General features: G+C 47.2%; 5 protein-coding genes and 1 pseudogene across 5 annotated transcripts in view; 5 read left to right on the top strand and 1 right to left on the bottom strand.

Moving 5' to 3' along the window:
* LOC104870628 (histone H2A type 1-like) overlaps nucleotides 1–422 on the top strand; it is a 1,126-nt gene extending 704 nt beyond the window's left edge. Inside the window, exon 2 of the mRNA XM_010636315.2 lies at nucleotides 1–422. Within this exon, the coding sequence (XP_010634617.1) occupies nucleotides 1–361 (361 nt within the window). The 3' untranslated portion in view covers nucleotides 362–422.
* Nucleotides 423–500: 78 nt separating this feature from the next.
* On the top strand, nucleotides 501–12,623 carry LOC104870596 (histone H3-like 2). The gene is made up of 3 exons (XM_033761956.1): nucleotides 501–528; nucleotides 1,278–1,637; nucleotides 12,204–12,623. Exons 2-3 carry the CDS (start codon nucleotides 1,307–1,309, stop codon nucleotides 12,545–12,547), a joined length of 675 nt encoding a protein of 224 aa, XP_033617847.1. The 5' UTR covers nucleotides 501–528; nucleotides 1,278–1,306; the 3' UTR covers nucleotides 12,548–12,623.
* Nucleotides 12,624–13,198: 575 nt separating this feature from the next.
* LOC104870597 (histone H3.1) lies at nucleotides 13,199–13,609 on the top strand. The gene has a single exon (XM_010636268.2). The coding sequence runs from the start codon at nucleotides 13,199–13,201 to the stop codon at nucleotides 13,607–13,609; it is 411 nt and encodes a 136-aa protein (XP_010634570.2).
* Nucleotides 13,610–16,807: 3,198 nt separating this feature from the next.
* H1-5 (H1.5 linker histone, cluster member) lies at nucleotides 16,808–17,596 on the top strand. The gene has a single exon (XM_010636264.3). The coding sequence runs from the start codon at nucleotides 16,835–16,837 to the stop codon at nucleotides 17,507–17,509; it is 675 nt and encodes a 224-aa protein (XP_010634566.1). The 5' UTR covers nucleotides 16,808–16,834; the 3' UTR covers nucleotides 17,510–17,596.
* Nucleotides 17,597–17,636: 40 nt separating this feature from the next.
* Nucleotides 17,637–18,087, bottom strand: LOC104870594 (annotated as a pseudogene).
* A 68-nt stretch (nucleotides 18,088–18,155) lies between these two features.
* On the top strand, nucleotides 18,156–18,800 carry LOC104870593 (histone H2B type 1-K). Its single transcript, XM_010636263.2, has one exon. The coding sequence runs from the start codon at nucleotides 18,366–18,368 to the stop codon at nucleotides 18,744–18,746; it is 381 nt and encodes a 126-aa protein (XP_010634565.1). The 5' UTR covers nucleotides 18,156–18,365; the 3' UTR covers nucleotides 18,747–18,800.
* The last annotated feature ends 2,062 nt before the right edge of the window (nucleotides 18,801–20,862 follow it).

Here is a 20,862-nt window from a genome sequence, read left to right as displayed (position 1 = left end):
GCGGGCAAAGGCTAAGTCCCGCTCCTCCCGCGCGGGCCTGCAGTTCCCAGTGGGCCGAGTGCATCGGCTGCTGCGGAAAGGCAACTACGCCGAGCGCGTGGGCGCCGGCGCCCCGGTGTACCTGGCGGCCGTGTTGGAGTACCTGACGGCCGAGATCCTGGAGCTGGCGGGCAACGCGGCGCGCGACAACAAGAAGACGCGCATCATCCCGCGCCACCTGCAGCTGGCCATCCGCAACGACGAGGAGCTCAACAAGCTGCTGGGCAAGGTGACGATCGCGCAGGGCGGCGTGCTGCCCAACATCCAGGCCGTGCTGCTGCCCAAGAAGACCGAGAGCCACCACAAGGCCAAGGGCAAATAAGGGCCCGGAACACCGCTTCGAAACCAAAGGCTCTTTTCAGAGCCGCCTACTGTCTCTGCTAAAGAACTGTTCTCTGATAAACTCATTCAGACCTGGTTAGTTTTTTGCTCGACTAATGCGTAAATTACGCCTTGTTCAAAAACATTAACTGCTGAAGCCCCAGAAAGGTACGTTTGCATATCGAACCATCCTGGGCACTTCCTCTTCCTACGTACACGTACTGTTTAGGGATGTGAATACTTATGTTGATACCTCTAGTATCTGAACCAACCTTTTTTCTATTTTTTTGCTACAGTACACTTCGTCCCTGGGGCTGCTAAAATCGCTGTCCCAACTCCCAAGGCCCTTTTCAGAACTACCTTACACGTAAATGGAAAAGACTTAAATTAGTGGCTAATGTAAATTCACAATCTCTTGGTTCATGCTGATTTATATTGCACTTTCGGAGGTCCAAGCAACTAGTATCAAAATCAATTATGTTAGATATTGCCTATTGGTACCACTTGGGCAAACAGATCCATCCTCTCCGCCCTTCCTCACACCGCTCTGCAGAAACTTGAGGTTCTCACCTCTGAGGGGCCAGAGGCCAATGTGCTTGTCTTATTTTTAGGGCATTTTTGCTGTGGATTTTTGTTCAGTCATTAAAAGCACGTAGGATACTTTTCAACTAAGGAATACATTATTCTATCTGTAATTTTTCCCTTTATCTGGAACGGAAAATTTTAAGAAAAGTTTGGAATGACTTCCACCTTCTGACCAGGAGTGCTCGAAAATAATTTGGAAAATAATACCAGAGCGTTCTGAATGGTACAGAGTAGCCTGGGTAAAAAGCCAATCAGGACACGCCAGCAACACTTTTGACCAATCAGGAGCGGATCATCCGTATAAATACTGAACCAGGCGCACTCTTTTTCAGTCCCCTGACTTGGTTTGAGTAGTCTCGTCATGGCTCGTACGAAGCAGACAGCGCGTAAGTCCACCGGCGGCAAGGCCCCGCGCAAGCAACTGGCTACCAAGGCGGCTCGCAAGAGCGCACCGGCCACCGGCGGCGTGAAGAAGCCGCACCGCTACCGGCCCGGGACCGTGGCGCTGCGCGAGATCCGCCGCTACCAGAAGTCCACCGAGCTCTTGATCCGTAAGCTGCCTTTTCAGCGCTTGGTGCGCGAGATCGCCCAAGATTTCAAGACCGACCTGCGCTTCCAGAGCTCGGCGGTGATGGCGTTGCAGGAGGCGAGCGAGGCCTACCTGGTGGGGCTGTTCGAGGACACCAATCTGTGTGCCATCCACGCCAAGCGCGTCACTATCATGCCCAAGGACATCCAGCTGGCGCGCCGTATCCGCGGGGAGCGGGCCTGAGCTCGCGACGCCTGCACTCCCCCACCCCCCCAAAGGCTCTTTTCAGAGCCACTTCTGTCCTCCCAGAGAGGCTGTCACACTCTTTATGAAGGGGAAAGTAGGTACTGTACGCATGGATGACCTTTAATTTGTTTGATCACGGCGGCTCACAGAATACCCGGGTCAGGTCAATGCAGGTTTAACTTTCAAAGAGAAGCAATCTGCTCAAAAGTAAGGGGAGTTTCAGCTAATTATGGAGGCTATATTTTTCCCAGGGTGGGTAGTGTTTTCCTACCCAGTCCGGTTTGAGCCCTAGTGGTCCACAGTGACAGCATTCGCCCTCACGGTGGAAGCCGGTTATTTCTGCCTCCTCCCACCCTGACCTGGTTGTCCCTGACCGGAGAATACATAGCATTTACCGCTGTTTCGGGAAAGTTGATGACAGGAACTTCTGGTGTTCCATTTTAAACCAGTACTTTATGACCCCCCCCCTCCAAACAAACATCAGAATTTGGCTACAGCTGTACTGCAGGGAGCTAGCTATTCAAAGGGCCATTGTGGTTCTCAAGGGAACAGGTGTCTTGGGCAGGCACCTGGTGGTGACCCTGTGGGGAAATGCTCAAAAATGTTTATTCTCCACATCCATTTTACAGTTGTGATGCTGCAGATTCAACAAATTAGCTCTGGTTTTGCCAGCCTCCAGGAGCCTGGTGCTGCAGACCTGGGTGTGTGGGGTGATCCGTGGGCCTCTGGCCGTGGCAGCGTGATGAGGGCGGCTGCGCCTCTGTGTGAGACCAGCAGAGACCGAGGGCACTGTGTACCCCTCTCCCCAGGGCTTGCTGCTCCCCTAATCCCTTTATCACCCGACATTGGAGCGTGTTAAACAGCAGCTCCTGGAGACAGTGTCCTCCAAATCTTTGCAAAGTTAAATAGTTAAAGTCAAATTTTGCTTTCTTTTCTAAAGAGCAAATTGAGTTGTTTCAGCCTTCCACCTGAGGGAGACACTCGCTGGGCTTTGGAGTCTTCAGAGATCCCATGTTTCAGAACTATGGACCAGGAGGGCTTTTTCTAGGTGAAGCCTAAGTTTGGGCCTAGAAACGGTTCTTTTAGGGAATGTTCAAAACTTACTTGATGCTCTCCCCCGAATGAATCAAGCTGGACTCCATTCCAGAGTGTAAGCTAAATTCAGAGTGGCTTCCGAAGAAACGAGATGGCACAGAGCCCAAACCTTGGGCTGCAGTGGAGCCTGGATCTCCCGGAGTCCTGCACCTACCCTTGCTCTTGGGTCACCCTGGTAAGAAACAGACCTTCCGTGTCTGCAGGAACCAAAATAGCCACAGAACAGCCACATGTGGCCAGTGGCTCCTCAGCAAACTGCGGGCTCCAACAGGCGGACCCTTACTCCTTGGAGACCCTGGGCCAGAGCCATGGGCCACTCTGACTTCCTGGCTTTCATAAAGTTGGGATAGGGTCCATTTGCCATTTTCAAAAATTTTTTGAGTAGCTTAAGCACAACAAATAAACCCTTCGTGTTATTGAGCCTGCTCGCTGCCATTGTTTGATTTGCTTGTTAGAACTGTGAGGCAGGTGGGGCTGGCGTTGTCCTGAGGGTGTCCAGCCGGGCTGCGTGAGCTGGGGCAGCACTGGTGTTGAGCCCTCTGGGCCTCTCTGACAGCATCTCATGGACTGTTGCTTATTGTACAGAGCGTCGCAAGTCCTTCTCCGTTTCCTCACCCCACACCACCTTATACTGATGCATGGGAGGAAAACATCTCCTTTCTACTTAGATTCCTTGGCTGAGGCTCTTGTGAGCAGAAATGGAAGGAGAGGAAGCCTACAGTACGCTCACAGATCGGTGTGGCTCTCAGTCCCGTGGAGGAAACCAGGCCTCAGTGAAGCTGGGGCGGAGCAGGCAGAGCCTGGTCCCCTCAGGTCGGTCCTGAGTCCTGCTCGCTGCAGTCCATGTTCCTTGCCTCGGCCTCCTGCTTGCAGGAGCAAAAATCCTCTCTCGGTGAAGCCAGGCTTTGTGAGAGCCAGACATCCTACTCCAGGATTCCCCTCAGCTCCTGGGGTGGAGACACCACCCTGGCGCCTTGGAGCCTGTTGCTGTTAATGCCACTTTAGAGCTATGAGATGTGCACTTTATTCAAGAGATTTCTTTAAATTCCCTGTGGCAGTGTTATGACATTGTCTCAGACAGCACATTATGTGCTCAGTGAATATTCACTGAACTGCACTGCATCTGTGAGTTTAGGTTTGGAGAACTCCTCAGAGAATTGAGAAGATACACTTCTGTCCTCTCATGAGGCTCAATTCAGGAATCATTATCTTTGGCTAAAATTTGGGAAACAAGCCGAGTGTAGTGGAGGACGCTTATAATCCCAGCACTCTGGGAGGCTGAGGCAGGAGGATCACAAAGTTGAACAGGCTTGGGCAATTTAGTGAGTTAGAAAATCCTGTCTCAATATAAAAAGTTTTTAAAATGTCTGGGGAAGCAGTGTTAGTTGATCACTAGCATTACTGACACACAAGCAAGTTATTTTCATAGCTAATCTCATTAGTGAATGGCTGATCTTATTTCTTTGACAGTCTGTTAATTTCTGGTTTTTGAAAGGCCAAATTTCCCAAACTTGCTTTTCCATTTCTAAATATTATTTGAAGCAGAGGAAACCTCCCTCTGTAGAAGACCGAAAAGATGTTGAAATAATCAGATGAGAAGAGAGCCTTTCAGACTTGTCCACACATTCCCAGAAGTGCAGAAATCCTAAAAGGATACAAAAGAGACCAAGCACTCAGCAAAAACTCACTGCAGGTGAAATACACGCAGACCCCTCACTTATTATGAAAGTTGTTCTGAGATGTGAGAAATTGAGTTTGAAAGGAATATTTCCCTGTGGACAATGACTAACTTTCTGACCTGAACAAGATTGTAAACACTGCTTTCTGAGATGAAAATTAAGAAAAGCTGCATGAAAATTGTCATCTATGTAAGCGGTCTGAAGAGGGGTTAGAGATGATCACTCTGTGAGAAACTATCCCTCAACTGCAGTAATTATCCAAAGAAAAACATTCTTGGTTTTTAAATGGAGACACTGGAAGAGCTAACAATTATATATTTAAAATTTTTCTGCTTTACATAATCAGACAAATGTAAAACAAAACAAAAAAGCACTGTATAATATCCATCAAATTGGCAAAATCATAAAGCTAGGTATGTTACTTGTGCTGCCAGAGCAAGATACTATTATAGCCAGCTAAATTAGATGTAAATTAATATTCAGAGAAGCACTGGGCCCTCAAGGAACTCAGCACAAAAAATAAGACATTATAATTATAAAGCAGACATAGTGGTGCACACCTGTAATCCTACTGCTTGGGAGGCTGAGGCAGAAGGATCACTGTGAGTTTGAGGCCAAGCTGGGCTATGTAGTGAATTCAAGGCCAGCATGAAATGCGTAGTGAGATTAAGTCTCAAAAAAGAGAAGCAAATAGAAAGGACATCAGAATTGAACGTGGAGGTACAGCTGAGCAGGCCAGGCCTGAGGCTGAAGATGCAGTGGCCAGGCCAGCAGGCTTCCTTGAGATAAACAATACTGTGATAGTCCACTGTCATTAGCATCACCTGGTGCATCAAATCAAGATGGGTATCAGCAGCCCAGGTGGGTGAGCAGGGCATCCACACTCCTCCCATCCCAAACTGCCTTTGTTCTTTCCATGTTCCCTGCTATGTGACTCATTAGCTAAGTGGCTGCACTTGTGATCCTACAGGTTGCCGGCAGTTTGACCCACTTTTTACACTCACTGTGACTTTGCTGTATAACGGATCCACTTGGGACCCATTCTTCTTCCCCTTATTTCCAACAAATCTGTGACTTCCTCCCCTGCTTCGCAAGTTTATTCCTATAAAATCAGTACATCTGACATCTAACAGGTCAGGAGTTAGGTTTCTCCTCTCAACACCATCACTGGGGAGCTGATACACAACTCCCCATTTCTCTCTCACAACTCAGAGGTGGGGATTGTCGAGAGCCGGGTCTCCTGGTTCACAGGATAGCACCTTCTTGCCATGTCTATCTCTCAAAGGGTGGTTACTCTCTGGGCCTTGAGTGTGGAAGCACTGGTCCTATTCCTGAGATCCTGGGCTCTGGACTTCAGTGTCTCCTGGAGCACTATCTCTGTCTCCTAGCTGGGGCTTTGGCTCTACACAGCAAGCTTCTTCAGGGACTTGCCTATCTACAATAGTAGGGAATCCCAGTTCAGAACGCAGGAGCTTTTTTTTTTGGTACTGGGGATCAAACTCAGGACCTCACATTTGTGAGGTATGTGGTGGAACCACTGAGCTAAATCCCCACCCCCATGACCCCCCCAGTTCAGAACTGAGAAAGAACAGAAACATTACTTTTTCCTCTCCACCTACATATGATAATCATTAACCAAGATGTAGGGTAGAAAGTCAGGCTAAACTGGGAGGCCTGGGTATGAAAAGCTTTATAGAGCGGACAGCACATTCGGTGTTTACTAGGATACAAACGGATTGGGTCCAACCCTTTAGGTTAAGCAGTTTAGGAGCCTGCCCAGGTGGGTTACACCTTGTAATCCCAGAATCCCAGGCCGAGGCAGGAAGATTTAAAGTTTGAGCCCAGGCTAGGAAATTTTGTAATTTAGAAAGATTTTGTCTCAAAATAAAAAATTAAGAGGGCTGAGAGGTGGGTGTAGTGGCTCACGTCTATAATTCCAGCACTCAGGAGACTGAGGCAGGAGGATCGCCACAGGTACAGGCCAGTCTGAAATCTTGTCTCAAAACAAAATAAAATTCCCCAAAACACAAGAGAAGCTATGGGGAAGGTGCCTGGTTCAATCTCCAGAAAAAAAAAAAGAAAAAAAAATTGAGAAACTGTCATTGAGCCAATTTTGGGTCAGCAAACAGCCCACAGAATGTCAAAAAGGCAAGTTTGCCTCTGTTTTCATCAAGACAGAAGGGAATCACAGGGAAGTAAACAAGAACAACATGTCTGGAATAAGTTCCTTTCCTCGTATGAGAAAAATACACAATTACTTATCCCAGCCAATAAACAATGATTAATTGGGTGATGTGTCAGTTAGCATTACTGGTTTTTCAGGAAAGCAAAAAGGAAACATTTCAAAAGTGCTCAATTTAATTAGAAAATGATTCTCAGACTGTAGAGGAGAAGATCCTTGGAATCAGAACACTTTTGTTTCCTTTACAAACGTGGGAGAATCGACAGACCCTGCTTGGACAACTCTCTAAAATACAAGCAAGTCCATGCTGAGGGATGGGAAGATGTGGTCGGTTGTGGTTAAGAGGAGATTCTGTACATTTACTGAAGCAGTTTTGTGTTACTTGCAACCTTTAGAAGCGGAGACCTAAGGACTAGGTGAACACTGCGCACTAAAAGGTAAAATGCTTATATTTGATGACGAATGTGATGTAAGGCATATGATATAGAATCTCCAAAAAATCTAAATAGTGTAACAGAAACATAACTCTTAACCTGATGGATATCCATAGTTTGTGTTCTCTAAAATAGATGAATGAATTCTAGGAACCACAGAAATTAAGAGTAAGAAATATTTACTGAGGGAAAGATAACTCCTCCTTGAGAAGCACAGGAGGGATAATCTAGAAAGTGTTGCCCTGGGATCCCAGTTTTCAGGCTTTTTTTAAGGAGCAAAGCCACAAGGTGAGGCGGGTACAAAGTGGGATAAACTACAGTTAACTAATAAGATCCAATGGGAAATCACAAAGTGGGTATGAATTGGGACAAAACTATGGTCAACCCATAATATCACAAGCGTAGTCGCTAAAGTAATATTGATTAAATGGGGATCAAATGAGGCAGCAAGTCACAAAGCAAGCATGCACGGAATCAGCGAGGATTTCCCCTAAGAAATAAGGCTAGGGAGATTTTGGACCCAGTTAAAGTGACACAGGCCTATTTAGAACACCAAACACTGCTATTCATCCCTAGGGAAGCATGTAACTGTAGTAGTTCCTCTTTCTTGAATCCTGGCCTTCAATAAATGGGCCTCTTTTGTCTTCTGTATTGACTCCGGGGCAGACCCACCCCTGTTTAACTGCCTAATTAGCTGTCTACAATAAATGGACTGCTGTGTGCTGGTCTGTGGGCAACACCCAGGGGCCTGGCTTCTCTGGAGTTCAGTCTTCAGAGAAAGCAGAGGGACATTTCTAGGCCTTCAGCTCTCTTTGGAATGGAGTTTCTCCAGCCCTAAACCACAGGAATTTGATCCTCTTTCTTTCTTTCTTTTTTTTTTTTCTCTCACTGAGTTTATTGGTACTTTTTAGGTATACAGTACAATTACATTCATCATTGGGATCTTGTACCTTTACATGACAGGTGGTCTTGGTTCTCATTTTTTTCCCCATCCCTGCCCTCCCTTCACCCCCTCCTCCCCTCCCTATTTACAAATACTTTATTTCCATTTTTTCATTTTCTCCTATTTTTTTCTTTTCCCTTATTACCTTTCCCCTACCCTTCCTACTTTCCCTACACATTTAGCAGCTTTTCTTCCTATTTCACATTGTCAATTATATCATTAGTTGATCCTCTTACTTGCCCCATGTTGGGACTGAAGTCACAGGACCTGCATCCACAGCCATATATATATATATATTTTTTTTTTTTTTTTTTTTTTTAAGTTTTTGAGAGCAGGTCTCAGCCATTAAATTGCCTAGACTGTGCTCAAACTTTCTATCTTCTTGCCTCAGCCTCCTAGAATCCCCCCAATACTAGCTGAATTTTAGGTTTTTCTTTTTTGGTAATGGGGATCAAACTCAAGTACTTGTGCTTGCAAGGCAGGTGGCAGAACCACTGAGGTAAATCCCTGGCAGGTTTTGGTTCTTATGACTTATTTTTGGAAAAAAACAGGCAGGAGGAGGTTGGGAGGCCAGAAAGAGGCCGGTATCTGAGGCTCTTGCAAGTGCTCTTAGAGAGGCCAGCACAGGAACCACATGGATGTTTAGACTGTATACGATTAAAAAGATGATTTGTGTTTTATTCCGAGGCAGTCAGGTACTTAAAAGGCTTTTTTTTTTTTTTAAGCCAGGCATGGTGGTGCACAACTGTAATTATAGCATTCTGGGAGGCTAAGAAAGTAAAATCACAAATTAAATCACAGCCTGGGTAATTTAGCAACATAGCCAGATTCTGTCTCAGAAATTTTTAAAACATTTAAAAAAGGCTGGAGATGTGGCTCCGTGCAAGGCCCTAGGTTCAATCCCTGCTGCACAAGGTATAGTGTGAGACACTGGTGCCACTGGTGGTAAAGAGTTTAGAGTCAAAGGCTGTAGAAAAGGCGGGAGTTTGTCACTGCTACGCAGAACAGTGTGACAGTCTAATAGAGATGGGCCATTAAGTCAGGTGAAAAACTGGGACTTCTATACTTGATTTTAACTAAGTAGGGGTGTGGAGCCTTAACTGGATCACTGTCGTAGGTCACAGTGTCCAGTTCTGTCCCGATGATGGCCAGGGCTGCTGGAAGACTGAGTAATGTTTCCTTCCACCGGGTCCAGTGCCTGTCGTGTTGCGAGATTCAGCACTTCCTTCTGGGTAAAAGTAAAGAACAAATGGGCGGGGAACGACTACTGGAGTGGTCAGGGGATCCAAGTAAAATATACCTGTCTGTACTTGAGAGGGACTTTGAAATTGTAATAGGACAAGAGGAAATGGAGTGCTTGAAGGCTGACAAGCACCCTGAAGGCTGTCAGATCACCTAGGCACTGCAGTTCTGTGCATAGCTCACAAGGTGGAAAGTTAATGGTTCCAGACTCATCGCTTGGCTGCGATGTGGCTTTAAAGCAATCAAATAAGTGTGAATCCCTATAATTTCTGGTTCTGGAAAACATACAGAAAGAGGGGGAGGGAGAGGGAGAAGAGATTTCCCGTGGGCCTAAAGCAGCTAAAGGCAGAACACAGGGCAACTTTAGTTTCAAATATTTGTCAGCTTAACATTCCGACCAATGCTTCTGAGCTCTGCATACAGATTTGTTAATCAATGGGCAGTGTCTGTTTAAAAGTTGGCCCAACAAGTTTTTTCTTTTCTTTTTTTTTTTTGGTAGTATAGGGGATCAAACGCAGGACCTTGGGCTTCAGAGGCAAGCAGCAGAACCACTGAGCTAAATCCCCAGCCCACAGCTGAGCAAGATTGATTGGCATAACATCGTCCTCCATCCAGACTGAAAATGAGGGATGGAGGAGGGCATTCAGCTGGGCCCAGAAGTCCCCCACTCTGCCCTAACCTTGCAATCACCAATTCTGGGAAAGCAGCTCCCCAGCAGTGAAACCTCCGCAGAGGATCCTGGGAAGGAGCGGTCCCTCCAGCCTTGAGGGTTTAGGAACTGGGAACAGGGGCTGAGCTGGGAACCCAGGGGCTGGCGCATGGATTCAATTTTCATAGCAGCCTCCTGCCTTTGCAGGCCTGGGACAAGCCCCTCACCAGGGCCCACTCCTCCAGCTGCTTAAACTGGGATTCTTTCCTATTTTATTCTCTTTCTCTTTTGTTAAAGGCTGGCCTGATCTTTATCCGCTGCCCATGATAAAGCTCCTTACAATTTTTCTTACCCCCCCACCTTTTTGGTACCTGGGATTGACCTCTGGACCTCGTGCTTTCCAGGCAGGCGTGACACCACTGAGCTAAATCCCTGGCCCTAACCTTTAAATTAAAGGTTTTCCTTGTAAATTTTGTGCTTTAATTTCCATAATCACTCAAGGCAAAGATCCACACTAGCCAGGGGCACGTTTTCCTTTAATTTAAATTATTCAGTCTGCCAAAGTGCTCTATTTGGGGATATTGCACTTGGAGTTCCAACAATGTAGATATTCCCAAGGCAAACCAAACCACTGTCAAGGAATCAAAGCAGAGACCTTCCAGGGTGTGTTATGCAGGAGAGCAGAATATTCCACTCCAAAACAAGTCATTTGGATTTAATAGTTATTCTGATCAAGAGCAGACAGAAAAATGTAAAAAAAAGAGTAGTACTTTTCCCTTTTGAAAGGAAAGGCCCCATCTTTATAAAGGACAATTTCTTGTGTCAAGCTGTAGGCCTTACCAGAGCGGAAGGACTGTAGGCATTCTTGTTACCTGGGGTAACTGGACCTGCATAATTTTCTTAGGTAAACTCAGTCCTGGCTTCTCTGGGTTTCGTCCCTTTTTTGCACCCGCCCCCCGCATATGTAAGCAACTTTCTCCATCTCCAATCGAAGTATTTGTAGTCAGCTTGAATTGTAGGTCCTAGCCACTAAACCTAAGACCTGGGGGGATAGGTTACCTTTTCCCTGCAATTTCCTGTACCAGAAGGGGCCCTTGGAACGTTTCTCAATGATTCAAAATTCAAAAGTTTATCTTGAGGGATTTTTTGTTGTTGTTGTTGTTTTGTTTTTTTTGTACCAGGGATTGAACTCGGGACCTTGCGCTTGTGAGGCAGTAGTCCCGAGTCAGATCCCCAGCCCTGAGATTTTCAGTTTAAAATAATACAGTAGGCATTTAATGAGGCAGACTGCTGCGTGGGTTATCAGCTGCGTGGGAAGAGGACTGCTGTAAGAACCCCGATAGCACACACGGGGGTTTAACTCTTTCCAGGTTATGTGCTTGGGTTCTCTTAACAGAAAGCTCCCTGAAAAATGAGCCTAGTCATGGAACACCAGCCTGGCAGATAAACAGTCCAAAAGTTCGCGACTCACAAATTGAGACATCTGTCCAAGTAGTAATCAGCATGCTGAAACATAAAGAGGCGAACATTTCTGACCTTCGGAGTCAGAGAAGGGGACTGGTCTGAGAAAACTGTCTAGGTCGCAATGAGGAAGGCAAGACCAGCACTCGGACGCAGGGCGTCCACTTCGGCTGGGCAACACCTCCCTTGAACTCCTCTGTGGCATTTGCGCTGTGAGCTTACCTTACTTCTAGGGGAGGTTTTCTGAGTACAGCTGATTTCCTTCAATAGAGAAAAAGGGGACTGGAGTGAACGTGAGGCGGCGTTTTCACCTGCTCCAAAGAAATGGAGGGGAAGAGCCTAGCTCGCTCAGCTTCCCGAGGCGTTTCTAAGCAGGGTGAAGAAAATATTAAAGTCACTTCGACCCACAAATGTGGCAAGTGAGGGAAGAAAAGGAAGTATCAAGTAAGGAACAGGATACAGAATCAAACTGGAGAAAAGCGAGGAAACCTACATTGCAGGCGGAAGGCGGAGTTAAACACGTAAAACAAACTCCTCACTCAATACCGCCAACACTGCTGCGCTCCTGGAGGAGGAATATGGCTCCGGCGGCAACCAGAGACACAACGATGCACTCTACAAAGACTCAGTGTCTTACCCAAAGGGGACTGCTGCAGGGATGCAAAGGGAGTATTTAGTACATTTTCCACCTTTCCTCAAAACCTGGGTGGGTCGCGGTTTGACTATCAAATAAGCAGGTTTTAGGCACCGTAGTTCTCAACCAGGTCCGACACAGCCATATATAAAACCGTGCTTGAGCCCAGTTCTTAACGTTTTCTGCTACTACAATTATGTCGGGACGCGGCAAAGGTGGTAAGGGCCTGGGTAAAGGCGGCGCCAAGCGCCACCGCAAGGTGCTGCGCGACAACATCCAGGGCATCACCAAGCCCGCCATCCGCCGCCTGGCCCGGCGCGGCGGTGTGAAGCGCATCTCCGGCCTCATCTACGAGGAGACTCGCGGGGTGCTGAAGGTCTTCCTGGAGAACGTGATCCGCGACGCCGTCACCTACACGGAGCACGCCAAGCGCAAGACGGTCACGGCCATGGACGTGGTCTACGCGCTCAAGCGCCAGGGACGCACGCTGTACGGCTTCGGCGGCTAAAGTTTCAGACTGCACTACATATCGCTTTTGAATAAAGGCCCTTTTCAGGGCCGCCCAAAAAGTCAAGCTTTTGAGAGCTGCGCATTTATACGATTTTAATGTTTGCACAAGCACTATTGTGTGAGTCCGCTGTAGTAGGGAGGACTGCCCCAACAGCTATTAAATAGTCCCATCCCAATCCTTGCAATTAGAGGAGCAAGCCCTATCTTAAGTAGCGATGCTGCAGGGCTGTGTCGTTACCAGGTAAAATTTAGCAGGAGGGATTAGCGGGCTGTTGTAAGAAATGATTTTTAGGTGTGTTCGGACTGCACCAAGGCTGGTACTTCAGGAATGGTGAACGGTGAGCCGGACACCATATACAAGTTGCTTACACTCCCTTGGAAGTTTTTCCATAAACTTTATTACTATCAAAATCCCACTCATTTAAGAATTTCCAAGGTATTTTAGATGTTCACATTGACATTTTCCTGATTGCTTTGTCCGTTTCTTAGTACAGAGGTTAAATTTCTCTTTCATGCAGGATTCACGCACGAACCAATGGCGTGCAGAGAGCCGCAATTCATGTCCAATCCGAGCTCGAGGGGCATTATAAAAACTGAGCTCTGCTGCCTTGGAGGTTTACTTTGTTCATTGCTTTCTACGGTTAAGCTCATGGCCCGTACAAAGCAGACAGCGCGTAAGTCCACCGGCGGCAAGGCCCCGCGCAAGCAACTGGCCACCAAGGCGGCCCGCAAGAGCGCACCGGCCACCGGCGGCGTGAAGAAGCCGCACCGCTACCGACCCGGGACCGTGGCGCTGCGCGAGATTCGCCGCTACCAGAAGTCTACCGAGCTGCTGATCCGCAAGCTGCCGTTCCAGCGCCTGGTACGCGAGATTGCCCAAGATTTCAAGACCGACCTGCGCTTCCAGAGTTCGGCGGTGATGGCACTGCAGGAGGCGTGCGAGGCCTATCTGGTGGGGCTGTTCGAGGACACTAACCTGTGTGCCATTCACGCCAAGCGTGTCACTATCATGCCTAAAGACATTCAGTTGGCGCGCCGCATCCGTGGGGAGCGGGCATAAATTCACCGGCTTAAATTTGTATGCTATCACAAAAGGCCCTTTTCAGAGCCCCACCATTGTCAATAAAAAAGCTGTTACTTTTTTTTTTTTAGCTGTGCTTTGTAGTTCATGTAAAAGTAAGTCCTTACACGAGACAGCTAGGTGATCCCTCTCCTACAACGAATGTGTCCGTGTACAGATTGGTGGCCTCAAAACAATTTTACTCCGTAGCTTATATTGGAGGAAGCAAGTAGTCCCTAATCTGTCCGTTTTCTTGCAAACTGCTTCAGTTACTGAGCGCACAGGTGAATACTGTTTATAGTAAAGTTGCAGATGACACTTGCTAAGTACAAATTGATGTCAAATTTTTGTGTTTTGACACCACTGGCTGTGCCATTCAGCAATGTCACCACAGCTGCTCACTGGTGTGCATGTGTGTGGGTGGCTGTGTTTAGCAACGCCTGCATATTGCAGTGCACCCAAAAAATGAGCTAAATCTTTGAGTGGAATTTAAGTTCTTTCCTTAGTTCTTTCACAATGTTTTCTATATTCTAAGTGGACTTCAATGAACTAAGTATCGCTAGGTATAAAGGCAGCATTTAAAAAGCAGTTCATAATTTTGTTCTCTTCATCTGTTCAGTTTTTTTGCCTGACCTTGCTTTTGCTGTTTACCTGAACAACTTGAAACTAGGAAATTTAAATGAGGGCAGTCTTGAGTATCCACAGGGAGAGCAGCCTCGTGCCTTCCTGTCTCCTGTTTTTGAACTGACTCCAAATGTTTATATTGTAGCAAGTTTCTCAGTTTAGATTTTTGGAAACTGGGCATTGCTTAGTGTTTTGAGATCTGGGACATAACCTCACCACAATTCAAGCTCTTGCTAGGAGCAGGGAGGAGTTCATGCTGGCCTTTCAGGACTCAGCCTTCTCTCCCACTATTTTGAGAGTTCCCACTTCAGCTGCAGGAGCTGGGCAGGTACTCAGTGTAGACCCCAGAGTTGTCAGTGACCAGCTCTAGGGTATTTGGCGGGGGTTCCTTGTTCTCTGCCTGGTCCTCCCCTTGCACAAGTCTAAAATGTGGTGGATGAACTAAAACCCGCAGAACAGAGTTAGAATTACTTCTTGTCGCTGAGTAATGTTAAGTAACTGTTAGCTCTTGTTATACTTTGACTTCTTATTCATGGGTTTTGGGGAGTTTTCTGAATCTTCTGAAGGTTTGTAACTAAGAACCATGGTAAATGCTTGGATAGAACATTATGTGTTACGCTCTCTTTTTCTTTAGATCTCATTATTCTTTGCTCTGAAGGGAACCCATAGTACCATCTGTTTGTGCATGGAGGAGTCTGAAATGCCCCCAAAGGGTCAGGTATTAAATAATTTAAGGTTTTGCAGGCCACATATGATTCTGTTATGTATTACTCTTGTTTTGTAGCAATCTGGTAAAAATGCAGACAATTCTTCACTGTAGGGTAATCAAAAACAGACCACTGCCCAGATTTGGCAGTTTATTCTAAACCTCCAGAATCTCTCATGAAGACTAAATTTTTTGATGACTTTAAATTTCCCTAAATAGCTGGGTATGGTGCCCCACACCTGTAATCCCAGTACAACTTGGGAGGCTGAAGCAGGAGGATCGCTGGGACTTTGCGACCAGCCTGGGCTACATAGTGAGACTCTGTCTCAAAAAAAATAAAAAAATAAAATAAATAAATAAAGAAAAAATCCCTAAGTAGCTTTTGACAGGCAGGAACTGGTCATTGACTTTTGAATTTTTGTTGTTATTTTAAAAGAAACATTTTCTGTTATCATATAACCCGTGTCCGCCCCCACCCCCTGGTGGGGGTGTTTGTTAGGCTTTTTTGAGACAAGTTCATGCTCTGTAGCAAGGCTGATCTTCAACTCACCATGTGGCCCAGGTTGGTTTTTAATTCAGATCAGTCCTCCTGCCTCAACCTCTGAAGTGCTGGGATTAAAAGTATGTCTAATTGTGCTTGAGTCCTCTTGATTTTAGTATAGATTTAATTAAACCTTTTGATCTACCTTTACTCATACGGGCACAAAAATCCTAATCATGGTAAACTTCACACTTCTCCCATTCTCACCTCATGGTCATTGCTGTTATGTTTTGCTGTGAGCTTTTGAGCCTCTGAAACACTCAATACTCATTCTAAGCTAATGATCACTATATAGTTATTGTAAAGCATGGGCCTGGGCCGTGAGAAAACAGAGGAACACACATATTGACTGCCCTGGCTGATCCCAGAACAAATTCCTAACTGACTAACGAAATGCAGTAAGAGCTCTGTGGGAAAAACTTCTACCCCTATAAGTACAGTCTTGCCCATACAGTCTTCCTACCTCTGCTCTAGAGAATTCTTGAGCGATTTTCTGAAGGTTTTAGGCTTTTTTTTTTCTAAAGCAAATTATCTTTATTAAGTACTTTTCAACCCTGTTTTAATAAATTCGCTCTTGAGGTAAAGTGAGAAAGCAAGTCAGCCAGAAAATACACATTTAAAGTCGAGTTTGAGTGGTTGGATTCCTAGGTCAGGGAGGGCTGACTTTCCCACTTTGATGTGAAGGGCTATTCTGACAGCTGAACTTTACCAGGTGTAAAATCAATTGTTCTACAAATACACCAGTACTTGAAAACTGCTAAAAGGCAGAACCGGTTTAAAAGTAGACTTTATGTTGCTATTTTCAGGCTGTGAGCAACCACCCTCCCTGTGCCTGTGTTACTTGCACAGTTAGAAACAAAGTTTATTCCCAAGTCAGGGAATATATTGTGTTCCCTCTTGCAAATATCAAACCCCAAACCTTTGGACAAGTCCTTTTAAATAATATTCCTCGAATACATAGTAGAAGTTTATTGCAATATACAACTGAGTAGCAGGATGCCTTCAGAATGCAGGATTTTTCGAAAGAATCCAAAGAAGTTTTCAAAGTATCTTTCACTAATTGCGTGGGATTACAAAAAACACAAATAAGTGTGTGGACCTGGAGACTGTTCTCCTGCTCTGGAGCCTCAAAGCTCAAAATTCTGTTCTTTGGTTTTCAGGATTTAATCAAATTCTTGGGACTAACAAACACACTTCGGGAGTTCCGGAGCGAGCGGCTACGGCCGAGGGTGGTGGATCGGCAGCTCCAACCAATCACAGGCCAGCGCCGCATTATATAAGGCTCGGGCAGCCCGAGAGAGCACTGCGAAACCTACTTCCAGATCGAGTTCTCTTATCCTCTTTTTATATTGCCATGTCGGAAACCGCTCCCGCCGAGACGGCTTCGCCGGCTCCTGTGGAGAAGTCTCCCGCCAAGAAGAAAACCGCAAAGAAGGGGGCCGGCGCGGCGAAGCGCAAGGCCACCGGCCCCCCCGTGTCAGAGCTCATCACCAGAGCTGTAGCCGCCTCCAAGGAACGCAATGGTCTCTCCTTGGCCGCTCTGAAGAAAGCGCTGGCGGCCGGAGGCTACGACGTGGAGAAAAACAACAGTCGCATCAAGTTGGGACTCAAGAGCCTCGTGAGCAAGGGTACCCTAGTGCAGACTAAGGGCACTGGCGCCTCTGGCTCCTTCAAGCTCAATAAGAAGGCGGCTTCGGTAGAGGCGAAGCCCAAGGCAAAGAAGCCGAGCGCGGTGAAGACTAAGAAGCCTGCGGGAGCGACACCCAAAAAGCCCAAAAAGGCGGCGGGCACCAAAAAGGCCGTGAAGAAGACTCCGAAAAAGGTAAAGAAAACGACAGCGACTGGCGTCAAAAAGGTGGCAAAGAGTCCCAAAAAGGCGAAGCCCACTGCCAGGCCAAAGAAGGCGGTGAAGAGCCCTAAGGCAAAACCTGTAAAGCCAAAGGCGGCCAAGCCCAAGACAACCAAGACGAAGGCGACAACTAAGCCCAAAGCTGCTAAAGCAAAGAAGGCAACCTCCAAAAAGAAGTAGAAAGTTTGTGCGTGCGAACCCACACGACAACCCCAAAGGCTCTTTTCAGAGCCACCTACAAATCTTGCAGAAAGAGCTGCGCTTAAATTATTGGCACATATAAAGAGGGTCACAACTCCTTAAACTTTTGAATGGCTCTGAAAAGAGCCTTTTGGTTTACCGGAAGTTGAATTTCCGGGACTTCACTTGCCCTTGGCCTTGTGGTGGCTCTCGGTCTTCTTGGGCAGCAGCACGGCCTGGATGTTGGGCAGCACGCCGCCCTGCGCGATCGTCACCTTGCCCAGCAGCTTGTTGAGCTCCTCGTCGTTGCGGATGGCCAGCTGCAGGTGGCGCGGGATGATGCGCGTCTTCTTGTTGTCGCGCGCCGCGTTGCCCGCCAGCTCCAGGATCTCGGCCGTCAGGTACTCCAGCACGGCCGCCAATTAGTTGCCCTTGCGCAGCAGGCGGTGCACGCGCCCCACCGGGAACTGCAGCCCGGCGCGGGAAGAGCGCGTCTTGGCCTTGGCGCGAGCCTTGCCGCCCTGCTTGCCCCGTCCAGACATCGCGAGAACTCCACCAGTACTCCCCCACCAGTGGTCCGAAACTGACAGAGGTGCTCTTTATAGCATCCGCGGAGAGCGAAAAAAGAGCCCTGCGATTGGGCACGTTTCATTTTCGTGTAGACCAATGGGAAGAGGCCGTGCGGCGCGGATTGCGTACGTTCATCGCGCGTACGGGAACGTGACGTCACAGAAACGCAAGCACCAATCGCCGGGGAGCTTCTCTGCGCCCCATTTGCATATCTCCTTCTAGTTAAATCCGCGCAGAGGGTGTAGACGTTTACTTTCCTCCTCCCTGTTACGGCTCTGTTTCCAAGATGCCCGAGCCTTCCAAGTCGGCCCCGGCCCCGAAGAAGGGCTCGAAGAAGGCGGTGACCAAGGCGCAGAAGAAGGACGGCAAGAAGCGCAAGCGCAGCCGCAAGGAGAGCTACTCGGTCTACGTGTACAAGGTGCTCAAGCAGGTGCACCCGGACACGGGCATCTCGTCCAAGGCCATGGGCATCATGAACTCCTTCGTCAACGACATCTTCGAGCGCATCGCCGGCGAGGCGTCGCGCCTGGCGCACTACAACAAGCGCTCGACCATCACGTCGCGGGAGATCCAGACGGCCGTGCGGCTACTGCTGCCCGGCGAGCTGGCCAAGCACGCCGTGTCGGAGGGCACCAAGGCGGTCACCAAGTACACCAGCGCCAAGTGAGCGCGCCCGTGCGCCGCCTGCGCTCGCCCTAAAGGCTCTTTTCAGAGCCACCCACTCTTTCTAGAAAGAACTGGTACTGTTTCTCTGAATGAGATCCTTAACTTTAAAAGCTATGAATTTTCCTTTTAAACTTTAGTCCATCTGTGTTCATGCTATAGCACACTTCCTTGTAGTAGTCATACGTCACAGAATCTGTAGGAAAAGTTTAACCTTTGATTCCTCTGTAAATCTTTTTAAGGCAATACCTGGTTGAGCGAGAACTCTGTTCGACCGATTTTTTTTCTATTCATTGTAGAGGTGCAGATAGGTTCAGCTTCGTTTTCAGTGAAGTCAGTTTTCCTTTTTATGTGCTTTTCCTTTGCTATTTGGATAATGAACAGCTTGAGATAATCCTCTGGATTGTACAGGCATTGACAGCGTGTGAGTCCATGGCCATATCAGATTGCTCTATTGCTGGCCATTTCTGTGTGGTCGGTGCCATACTTGCTGTGGATCACTTTATTTTTTCTAATAGGAATATTTTTTAAAAATAGAGCAGAGGATCTTCATGGTGGTCACACCCACACTCTCAAAATCGGTCACTTCATTTTAATTCTTTAGAAATGGCATCTTTAAAAAAATCTGGGTCTTTGGCAGTAGTCAGCTCCAGAACACTTCTACACTGAGGCCCCTTTGTTTATTTTTCTTTCTCTCTCCCTGAAGGTTTTTGGTTGCACCTTTTATGCAGTTAGGGTCTTTCTAAGCCTAAGGCTGGCTCCTAGGTGTTCACATGAGCAAGCCCTGCACACGTGCACCGTAGTGCACAGGCACACCCAAGGCACCAGAAGCTTCAGCGTGGTCAGTAACTGCACTGGCGCTGCTGGGACAGCACTGAACCCCTGCGGTGGCTGAGTTTCAGAAACCTGATTCTCAGCATTATGCTGGACAGCATCTTATAAGACTAAACAAAACTAAGTTATGTAGTATCTAAGTATAATCACACAAATTACCTCAAACGGACAAATGAATGCACTTTAAACCGTGAAGCATATTTTTTATGGCAATAAACAAGGGGATGGGAAAAACAAATTTGCGTGCTGCGGAGTCTCAAGTTTGGCCTTGGGTGTTTGATGAAATGTGCATTAACATATTCCCTGTATATAGCAAGAATTCTATTGAAAATATGTAATACAGTAGGAAAGCCTCTTTGTATAAAAAGGTAAGCATGACCTGGTTTGCATAAAGAGAAATGTACAAATTAGAACTCCACACCTAACAGTGTTTCTCTATGGAATGGAAGTATCTTTTAGGGAGAAGCAAGAGAAACCGGCCATTAATAAGGATCAGGGACCTGTATGGGGGGTTGCGACATGGTAATCCCAACACAGGGTGTCTGGGGCAGGAGGATCATAAGATTGAGCCCAGCCTGGGCAATTTAGGGAGATCAAGTCTCAAAACTTAAAAAAGTGCTGGGAGGTGTGAAGGGCTGGGCTTAAATTCCTGGTATGGAAGGTGAGGGAATGATGGAGCCTATGGATTCAGAAAACCCAAGCTTTTGGCTAAAATTAGCAATCAATAGCCAATATCCTGTATTCTGGATCCTGAGGTCAAGACAGAGCTTTCCTGGAAAAATAGTTCTGATTCCCAGAAAATATTTGAAGGACCCTGATGGGGCTCCACTTCAGCTGGTTACTTTATGTTATTTGCCATGCATAATCTGTAGTTAGCACAATATTGACAATTCACGCCTGGGGAATTGCAGTCAATCAGATGCTCCTCCTCCTGCTCCCTGGTCCCTCTGAGCCCCTACTCACCTTCAGAAGCCCAGCTGTCACCCCGGGGCCCTTCCTGAACTGGGCACTGTCCTTCTTCCTGTCCTCCATCTTGCTGTGGGCCCCCATCTGCTTAGCTTTCACCAGCTCTTGGTGACAGCCCTCTGGCCCTCGAGTGTGTGCATGTGTGTGCTATTCTTGTGTTAAGTACTTGTGTGTGTGTGTGTGTGTGTGTGTCCCTCCGCCAAATTGTGAGACAGACTTTATACTTTTGTATTTATGCATCTTTCCCACGTACCACCACCATTTGAGGAGTGCGAGTTCACAACCCACCCACTCCCCACACGTTAATTTTAAAACATTTT

The sequence above is a fragment of the Fukomys damarensis genome, unplaced genomic scaffold, assembly GCF_012274545.1.
Source record: "Fukomys damarensis isolate Sample0158 unplaced genomic scaffold, DMR_v1.0_HiC HiC_scaffold_10, whole genome shotgun sequence".
Classification (NCBI taxonomy): Eukaryota; Metazoa; Chordata; class Mammalia; order Rodentia; family Bathyergidae; genus Fukomys; species Fukomys damarensis.
This window is presented reverse-complemented; position numbering and strand designations above follow the sequence as displayed.